At 40.2% G+C, this 10,252-nt stretch overlaps 2 protein-coding genes across 3 annotated transcripts; one reads left to right on the top strand and one right to left on the bottom strand.

Annotated features, from left to right (window-relative positions):
* The first annotated feature begins 1,235 nt into the window (after positions 1-1,235).
* LOC105420703 (pentatricopeptide repeat-containing protein At5g48910-like) lies at positions 1,236-7,268 on the top strand. Of its 2 annotated transcripts, none has more exons than XM_011625370.3 (2): positions 1,236-3,058; positions 4,751-7,268. In XM_011625370.3, the coding sequence occupies exons 1-2, from the start codon at positions 2,318-2,320 to the stop codon at positions 5,831-5,833; spliced, it is 1,824 nt and encodes a 607-aa protein (XP_011623672.2). In that variant the 5' UTR covers positions 1,236-2,317; the 3' UTR covers positions 5,834-7,268. The 2 variants fall into 2 exon arrangements, with proteins under 2 accessions (XP_011623672.2, XP_088729877.1); XM_088873751.1 differs by lacking the exon at positions 1,236-3,058 and adding an exon at positions 4,556-4,619.
* Positions 6,122-6,770, bottom strand: LOC18434814 (putative calcium-binding protein CML16). Its single transcript, XM_011625316.3, has one exon. It carries the CDS (start codon positions 6,768-6,770, stop codon positions 6,282-6,284), a length of 489 nt encoding a protein of 162 aa, XP_011623618.1. The 3' UTR covers positions 6,122-6,281.
* Positions 7,269-10,252: the final 2,984 nt, after the last annotated feature.

Here is a 10,252-nt window from a genome sequence, read left to right as displayed (position 1 = left end):
ACATAAACTATAACGGATATTTACGTAAATTTTCCATATATATACAGGGAAAAGAAAATCTTGAAAAGGGATAGTCTATATAATGTATTATAAAAGAGTAATGGATCCTATAGGACCCTGACACGCCGATGGTATGAGACCCCAATATGCAACCGTTAGATCTCAATGGGCTGTCAAGTTAATAAGAATGTTACCTAGCGATTCCGTCCGCGGGTGATGTACAAAAAAAAAAAAAAAAAAAAACCTCTTTATTTCTCTTTCTCTTTCTCTTTCTCTCTTTCTCTCACATTTCCCAATCCCACTTTTCGTCTCTAGTTTCTACCAGCCACCATCGTCTCTAATTTCTATCAGCCATGAGCAAGCCAATTTTTCGCCCCAATTTTCTGTCTCCTCTAAGCTCCATTAAATTGGGTTTTTATCTTCTAACTAGTTAAATGGTAGCCATTTAAGAATCTCCCTCTCTCTTTCTATAAATGGGTGAGTTTGTGCATAAAAAGCTGATATTATGAATCTTCTCTCTCCTCTGTTATGTATGCTTTGCTATCTTTATATGTCTCATTTAAGGCAAATGACATGTTTTATCTTCCTGTCTCTTTAGGATTGTGTATGCTTTGCTATCTTTATGTGTCTCATTTAAGGCAAATGAAATGTTTTATCTTCCTGTCTCTTTAGGATTGTGTATGCTTTGCTATCTTTATGTGTCTCAATTAAGGCAATGAAATGTTTTATCTTCCTGTCTCTTTAGGTTTGTGAATTTTGGTCTAAAATAATAGGAATGAAAGCAAGTTGCATGTGCTCCAACCCTTTAACTGGCCTAAACAAACTCAACCTTCCACCCTTTAAGCTTTTCCACTTGCTCTCTATGATTCTAGGATTTGAATCCACACATGTGACTAGCTTTCCAACTTCAGTTTCCTCTTTTGCAACTCTTCTTCTCTCTTGAAAAACTCACCCATTTCTTCACCTTCACCAATTCATCATATCAGGTTACACATCTCTCTCTCTCTAAAATTGAATATCCAATGATTCACTCTAATTTCTCATTGATAAGATCAAGAGAGAGGAATCTAGATTGGGGAGGATGGAGCATGTGCATGCATAGGAAGAAACATTAAGAGAGAATGAGTTCAATAGCTCATAGCCACTTGCTCGCCCTTCCTTACACACGTTACTTACACACCAGAGATTTTCACAATCATCAGTTCCATGAACACCCTATAATTCGGAAGAAGACTAAGAGGAAGCAATGATCCAATAAACCATGAAGTAACAATGAAAAGAACTAAAACAACCCGAACAAGAAGCAAATGTAAGAAAGAGGAAGAAGTCGAGGGGCCGAGCAGCAAAGAATTGAAGCCCAAATATCTACCTCTCTTCTCTTTTAGCCACCAGATTTTTCTCTTCCCTTGGCTGTCTTTGCATTTTCTAACCTTCTCACTCCACCTCCTCTGAATCCATCTCTCTCAATGCATCACTATATTGTTGTTAAATTTACCTGCCCCTCCTCTCTCCTTCCTTATCTCATTTTCTCTCCCTATTTATTGTACCACCACGTTCTTCTCTCTACTGCTGCAAATTAGCTTGTTTTGTTTCTCACTCTAAAATGACACTTTTTTTCGTTGCATGAACAGAAAATGGTACTTTATTTAGTTGTATGAAGAGAAAAAAAATGACACTTTTCTTAGTTGCAAGAACAAAATGGCACTTTTCGAGGAGAAAAGAAATAGGAACACTTGGCCTGGCCTTTTAGAGAGTGAGTGATAATGGGAAACAGAGAAGAAGGTGCCTTGTTGTTAGAGAGGGCAGTTTGTAATGAGAGGTTTGGGAGAGTAATGGGATTGTGGCAAGTGGGGTAGAGCAAGGATGGTAACCGAAAGACAGCAAAAAGAAAGACAACAGGTCAAGAGAGAGAGAGAGAAAGAAAATAATTGAAGATATTAAAGGCTTTTCCCTTTTGGAGGCCGTGTTTGGGGGTTTTCATGTCAGTTGTTTGGGAGCTTTACTTGGTCACCACGTATCATGTCAGTTGTTCGGGAGCTCATTGAATCTACCTGTTAAGGTTCGGGTCTCATGCTGTTGGGCTCATCATAAAATGTACTAATTTTGAGAAATTATTATTATTATTATTTTCATTTCCATATACCTAGATAATTTTCCAAATCAAAACGCAAATATTTTTCAATGTATTTTTATAGTGGACCTTAATTCTATGCAACCTGAGAAAGAGGAGAGAGAGAGAGCGTGATCTCACCATAACCAGTTTTGGTAGCATCTCTTTTGCCACCATAACGATGCCATCAACCAAGCCCATCTCCAAATGCTTCTCCCTATTCTCTCTCCACAAAACAACACAATTGTCTCTCTCTTACAGAGATGCAGAACCCTCGAACACCTCAAGCAAACCCACGCCCATCTCACTACCACCCAACCCTCCTCCATTGCTCGCATCCTCTCTTTCTTCGCTTTCTCTCACCTTTCTTACGCCAACCACGTTTTCTCTCTCATCCCCAACCCCACAGTTTTCATGTACAATACACTCATTCGAGCTCACTCCACCTCCTCTCCACCCCACATCGCCTTCTCTCTCTACATCCAAATGCTTCGAAATCGAACCTTTCCCAACAAATTCACTTTCACTTTCTTGATCAAAGCTTGCTCCCTCTCCCTTTCATCCAAGCTTTTATCGGACTTGCATTCCCATGTAGTGAAATGGGGTTTTGCTTATGATGCTTTTCTGCAAAGTGGGTTTGTTCAATTGTATGCGAATTGTGGTCTCATCGATAATGCACGTCAAGTTTTCGATCAAATAGTAGAGAGGGATGTGGTTTCTTGGACTGCTCTTTTATCTGGTTATGCAAAATGTGGAATGATTAAAACGGCACGCGAAGTGTTCGATGGAATGCCCGAGAAAAATTCAGTTTCTTGGGCGGCCATGATAGCTGGTTATGCTCAAAGTGGGAGCTACGAAAAAGCAATTGAGATGTTTAATGAGATGCAATTTGCCAATTTGCATCCCACTCAAGCCACTCTAGTGTGCATTCTTTCTGCTTGTGCTCAGGTTACAATGATCAAAGTCCCTCTTATACTCTACATGGCTGGTATTTTCTTGTTTGAATTGGGTGCTAGTGAGCTTAAAAACTTGAGCCTGTTATTGCTAGGAATGTCTACTATATATTTGTGGGCACCACTATATTATTTATGGATTTATCACTTCACATGTCTTGTTTATAGTGTGAACTTTATTAATTTCATTTAAAAATAAATTAAGCACTAAGTATTTTTGGCAGCCATTTGTCAAGATTTGATTGTTCACATGCGTGACTTATGAAATTTTTTGCATCTCCTCATTTCCCTCCAAAATCTAAGGAAAGTAGGACTTCTATTGTCGCTCTGAAGATAAGTGCATGCTCTATTTTCTTGAAACTTTTCTTTCTAAACATTTTAGAATATCTTTCTACACATTTTACAATATATCTCTCTACCTAGACATTAATTCCTTCATTAACTACCAAACTCTCTTAAAAAATCTATACATTTCTAAATCCAATAAAAATGTTTAAGAAGTCCTATGCATCTCTCCTATGACCTCTCTCATATGTGATCCAATCTTTGTAATGAAAATAAATTAAAGAGGAGCAAGACAATTGCATCACAGTATTTATGATGTGTAAAGGAAAACTAAAAATGTAGGAAAACAGAAATGCCTACTAAAATAGCAATCATTATGAGAACTACACAAATGAACAAAATAAGTTCCATTTTGGAACTAAATTAGAATATAATGACCAAATATTGGATAAAATGTTCCTAGACTTCAATTTTTTGGATTGGCGTCCGGTGCTGGACAGCTTTTTTTGCTGTTATCCTTCTTTAAGAAGGCACTCTGTTTTCTGATTTTCGGCTAACTTTCCTTGAGAAGGCTTTTTGTTTTCTTATTTTCTGCTTTCTTTGTTCTTTGGAGCATCCGCGTTGTGGATTGCCAATCTTTCTGATCAATTTATGGTTAACTATTATCAAAAAAAAAAAAAATTGGATAAAAAAGTTTATTGAAAATTAAGCAACTATATAAGTAATGCATAGTGCCTTATAACAGAAAAGTGAAAAATAATGTTATCAATTTCACATTTACATTAACTAGTTAAAAAACAGTTCCATTTAATTCCTCCATTAGAGCATTGTGCTACGCACATGCCATGAGCTAGTTGGAAGTAACTGATAAACTGTCCATAATTATCAACAAATCATCATCATCATCATCATCATCAAAGCCTTTTTTCAACTATTTGGGATAGGTTACAAAAATCCTGGTCCGCAACTCTGCTCTAATGTCAACAAGTAAATAAATAAATAATGTCCATGTGGTCCGCGTGGGCGAGTTTGATGTAGATTGTTTTTTTTTCCTTCGATTAACTCTCAAAAGGAAATCCTCAAATGTCTATCCTCTAGGCACAGATTTTTATCCTCTTGATAAATAACAAAAAAAAAAAAAAGGTACAGCCCAAAATTGTTTTTCATGGAAGGATAAAAGTATCAAATGTGACATATCCAAATTTTGGTGCTAACAACTTTCATTCTCTAGGATATCAGCCCAACTTTGCCATCTCTTGGAAGAATCAATGGTAGGTTAAGATAGTTATCGCATGCACTCGTCTGACTTCCTTCAGATCTTGGCAGGCTAAGATAGTTTATCCCATAAAGAAACGACATTGAAAGCACCTTGTTCTGAATCACCATTTCCAATTCATTGCAGGTTGGAGCTTTGGACCAGGGGCAATGGGTCCACGCTTACATTAAGAGGAACAAAGTTCCTCGCACGCTTAGCATTGACACTGCACTCATAAACATGTATGCTAGATGTGGGTGCATTGAAAATTCAGTTCAAGTGTTTAATCAGATGCCTCAGAGAGATACCCATGCATGGACATCCATGATATGTGGCATGGCCATACATGGCCTAGGCCATGAGGCCATCAACACATTCGAAGACATGCTGTCATCAGGTGCCAAGCCTGATGGTGTCACTTTTGTTGGTGTCTTAACTGCATGTAGCCATGCATGCCTCGTCGATATGGGGCGCCATTATTTTCACATCATGGGTGAGATATATCAAATTGCCTCTGGTGCGGAGCACTATGGATGCATGGTTGACATGTATGGCAGATGTGGGCTCCTGGATGAGGCATGGGAGCTTGTCATGGCCATGCGCATGAGGCCTGACGCCATAGTTTTGAAGGCATTGCTTAGTGCTTGTTATAATCATGGTCATGTTGGGATGGCTGAATGGGCGGCTAAGAGGCTCATAGAGGTGGACCCATGCCATGGTGCTTCTTATGTGATGTTATCGAATGTGTACTCGGGTGGAGAGAGATGGGGTGATGCAGAGGGAGTGAGAAGCATGATGAGAGAAAAAGGGATTGCAAAGGTGCCAGGTTGTAGCTTGATTGAGGTGAGAGGGGTGCTTCACCGGTTTGTAGTTGGAGAAAAGGAGCACCCATTGATGAGAGAGATAAACTTGATGCTAGTTGAAATGGGGAGGAGGTTAAGACTTGCTGGATATGTACCTGCTGTTAAGCAAGTCTTGTTTGATATTGATGAGGAAGAGAGAGAAAATATTCTTGGGCGCCATAGTGAGAAACTGGCCATTGCTTTCGGGCTACTCTCAATCGAGGCTCCAGCCCCCATTCGTGTTCTGAAGAACTTGAGGGTGTGTTTGGACTGTCACGTGGCTACAAAGTTGATTTCGAAGGTGTTTGAGAGAGAAATTGTAGTGAGAGATAACCTACGGTTTCATCGCTTTGTTGGAGGATCGTGCTCTTGTATGGATTATTGGTAAAGGCAGTTCAGAACTACAGGTACATGAGATGTAAATTATGAGAATTGGGGCTAATTAAAGATGAAACAGCCCATGAAAGTTGGGATTTAACACCCCACCCCCCTGCCGTCTTTTCCTCCTCTCTCTCTGGGATGATTGTTTTAGACAAAAGTTCTCTTGAACTAGAAATTCCTGTCGAAATTAATGCCCTCCTCACACCCTGTTTCTTAAGGAGACCTTTGGGATGAAAATAAAGGAAAGAGAACCTGTCAATGGAGTACAAGAAATGAAAAGCATAACAGATCAATGGGCGTTTGAAGCTTCCCCAGTTTTCTTTGCAATAAATATTCACAATTATTTCCAGCCTAGAAAACAACCAAATGGATGGAAAAAGAAGAAAACAATATCTGAATGAAAGCCAAAAGAATGAAAGGGGTGAGTTGGTTTATGATGTAGAGAGAGCCAGAGGCTAACAACCCCAAATTCCGGTGGCTGACTTTGCCATAATAGCAGCGAATTCAGGGAAGCTAATGACACCATCTCCATCAGAGTCCGCCTCTTTAAACATCTCGGTGAGCTCTCGAAATGTCAGAGGATGACCCAAGTTAGCCATCGACCGAGCAAGCTCAGCCGCCGTTATATAGCCATTACCATCTCTATCGAAAGCTCGAAATAAATCACAGAGTTGGCTATGGTCTAATGACGGATGAGTGGGCATGGTCATTTGTGGGGCTATGACTTGGAGGAGCTCTTCGAATTCAACAGAGCCATTTGAGTTTGAGTCAATGGATTTGAGGAGAGAGTGGATTTGATCACCTGTTGGTTTGAGGCCAAGGGAGCGGAGGAGGGCGGCGAGCTCGAGGTGGGTGAGGCTGCCATCAGAATTCATGTCAAAGCGAGAGAAGATTTCACGGAGCTCCTCGACCTGCTCGGGCTCTAGGACGCCCTGGCATCCCATGTCAATCTATTCTCTCCTTCCCTCTTCCTTGTTTTAGAGAGAGAAGAGGGGGAGATGGAGTTTGATGGTGCTTGAATCGGAGACGAGACGTGGTGTGGGGTAAATGGGGGAGGCAAGAGCCTATTGTCTTTGCATTCGAGAGAGAGAGAGAGAGTTATGGGAGAAGTTGCAGGGGGTTGAGTGACGACCAGATAGAAACAGTTTTGGGGGGTGTTACAGGGTGAATTCTAGAGAGAGAGAGAACAGGGTGTTGAATTGGTGGGAAGGGATGAGGTGATGAGAGAGAAAGGGGCAGAAACGCGTTTTATTTGTGGAAGGGGATTGCGTATGATTTAAGTAGTTATGACTTGTACCGAGAAGGGTGGCGGTGAATATTCAAATAAGGAGGAATGGGATGAGAACAAGCCATTGCATCTTTTTCTAACTTTTCACAGACCGATGTCCATAATGGTACCATACATTTTTCGGCTGATTTATTTTATTTTAAAGGTTCGATCATTTTATTATCTGCTCAAAACACTGAAAGTTAACCAATGTTGAGGTAGTTTCCCAACTACCAAGGTCCGACAAGACAGAGAGAGAGAGAGAGAAATGGAAGATTGAATTAAAACGAAATAGCATTTGAGGTTCCCTTGATGCATTGACCTGCGTATCAAACGAGTTACCCATGTGCAACAACTTACATGATACCTGTATCGTCACTTACACAATATATATTTCGTTTCTCTGGAGACATCCGAATAAAATTAAAACGATACAGGGAAGATTAACATGATACTGGAGATTATACAGGTGCTTACGAGGAATTATTGAAGAGAGAGAGGTGTGTGGTCAAATGGGTAACGTTAGTGATATGGAAAGAGAGTGTGTGTTTTCAAAAGAGGACCAAGAGCCCATGTATCTAACCTGATGAAGGATATGAATTCAATACCGTGTGGACTTAAATCTGAAACACGGTTTTCATTGTGAATTGTGTTTCGCTATGGAATGAACCATGCCATAATACCGAGGGTAGCGCTTAGGAATTAGGATCATAGTGTTATGGAGATGCCACATGGTTATTGCTTTAAGGTCCAAAACGGGAAAATTCAGATTTTGGGTGTGGTTTGCATAAGGTTGCAATTATAAACAATCAAAGTAACGCATATTTCCCAAGGATGTAATTTTGGTATAAAAAATACTTAGGATGGCTCGATAACCTATTTTCATATGCAATCATAAAATTTTAAACTTTGAGTAGATCTATAAACATATGAAAATCTTGAAAATAGATGGTGCAGATAATATGTTGCAAGATGCACAATATTTGAGATATGAAATGTTATTTTTGGTATTTTCATGCACCTCGACCGATGATCGATTAAAGGGTTTTGCAACATCAACTTTTTTCAATGAATTTTTTAAGTGCACCTTAATTCTACAGTTTATGGTTGCAACTTTATATAAACTTTCTCCTAAGTTCTTAGGCAAGGCAAACATTTACATAGGGCCGCAATATGACTTATATAGGAAAAGTTAAAATAAAATTAAGTGCAAAAAATATGAGTGCAGTTATCCTAACTTTTCCCAAATTTGATGTCAATATGACTTATATAGGAAAAGTTAAAATAAAATTAAGTGCAAAAAATATGAGTGCAGTTATCCTAACTTTCCATTTCGATCAACTGCCCAAAAAAAAAAGAAGTCCATTCCAACTCAGCAATTGAGAATAAAGTCTTCCCCTTGAACAAATCCTTTTCAATTGGGGGCAGGAGCTCCCGCTCCCTCTCCCTCATCCTCTTCCTCTCAATTTGAGGGCGAGAGCGCTATCTCCCTCTCCCTCTCTTTTTTTTTAGCGTTGCTTTCCCTCTCTCTCTAATTAAGTGGTATTCATGTAAGACCCTGCCCTTACTCTATTAGCTTCTATTGGGAATCATACCATGTAGCATTGGAGCTTGCTATGTGCCGCACCATTTCATCGACCTACTACCCAAGACGTAGCAGGTGAACATTTATTATCGAGAACTACAGTCCTCTTCACCGCTTTTGTCGTTGAGAATACACAAGGGGAAGACCCCACTGGTGTATGGTAGCACCTCCGTACCTTCCAGTGGATGTTCAGTAGGCCGACTTTTTCAGGGAAGACCTAAGGGAGAAGTGAAGCGACTGACTTAGCGAAACGATACCTGAGCAAGCTAGCTTAACTTCGACCTTATCAGTCGCTTGGATTAAACAGACCATAAGTCAGTCTATCATCCTAATTTCTTCACTGTTTTTTTAAAAAAGTTTGATTTTCTAGAAATGGCTGTTGTTCCTGTCCGAATGCGCAGGGCCCATTGCTTATCTCTTCTTACCACTAGGAAAGAGCGATAGCATAGCCCCTCCTTAACCAAATCATTCTTTGGAGTTTTTTTTTTTATTTTGATAGTTCGGTGAGGAAGACTAGTCCCTACCCTTTTTTTCAAATAGTTTAATAGTTTTTTTAAAGTATTAATGAAGCCATGTCAGTGAGAATAAAAACCATAACATGCTTATTAAGGTATGGGGGGTGCTACCACCAAGACCCCAAGCTGTTTTAAAGAGAAGAACAGTTTCTCAAGGTTAATAATCAACAAAAGGAAAAAAGAAATTAACAATGAGCATGACGGCCAATGTCACCAATCCTACACGGCAGGCAACCTGATTCACAAACCCCTAGGACATCTAATCGGAGGGTCGAGATTCTCCACCCACATTTAGGTGGACCACCGTTCTTATACAAGCGCCAATCCAGACCACTCATTATTCACAGGCAAGACCTCAAGCCCCACACATCCATGCACATCGACCAAAGCCCCATCCATAAACCATGCATGTACACCATATACAACACCCCGTTACATGTCATAACAAGAACCCCAAACTCTCAACACCCATCAAACACAAGGCCTTTTATGTCGCGGCCGACAGTGGAGTGGGCTGACTCTCATCGGGCTTAGCTTCGGAATCCTTACCTCCATCCTTATTAGCAACCACCTTAGCTATGGGAACATCATGGTTGATGATGGCACCATGCTCTATATCGCCATCTATGCATGAGCTACATCTCATCTCCATCCATCCAACACAGTCATACGTGCTCTCTAGACCCACAAGCCGGCCTCCACAAATGCGACCCAGAAGGCAAGCTAAAGCAGAGAAAATTGCTATCACAGAGATAACAGCAAAGAAAGGGCCGACTGACCCACCATGAGAAGGCCCGTTAGAAACAGCCTCAGGGTACATAGCCCCTGGTTGCTGTTGATCAAGGGGCACTGCCGTAGCCATTATGCTCACATCAAAATTTGAAACAAGTGCTTCCTATGAAGCACAAGTCACTGGAATTAAAAGGAAAAATGTGCCATAAAACAATGCATGCTTTTTATCATAGTGGGGTGGCCAGCCTGGTGGTGGCTTGAGTGGGAAACAACAATGCAAGACCAAAAAAAAGAAGAAAAAAAAAAAAGGAAACAAAAAGAACGTCA

The sequence above is a fragment of the Amborella trichopoda genome, chromosome 1 (assembly GCF_054954075.1).
Source record: "Amborella trichopoda isolate Santa Cruz 75 chromosome 1, AtrichopodaSantaCruz75HAP2 v2.0, whole genome shotgun sequence".
Classification (NCBI taxonomy): domain Eukaryota; kingdom Viridiplantae; phylum Streptophyta; class Magnoliopsida; order Amborellales; family Amborellaceae; genus Amborella; species Amborella trichopoda.
The sequence above is the reverse complement of the archived record's forward strand: the minus strand, read 5'-3'. Positions and strand labels throughout refer to the sequence as shown.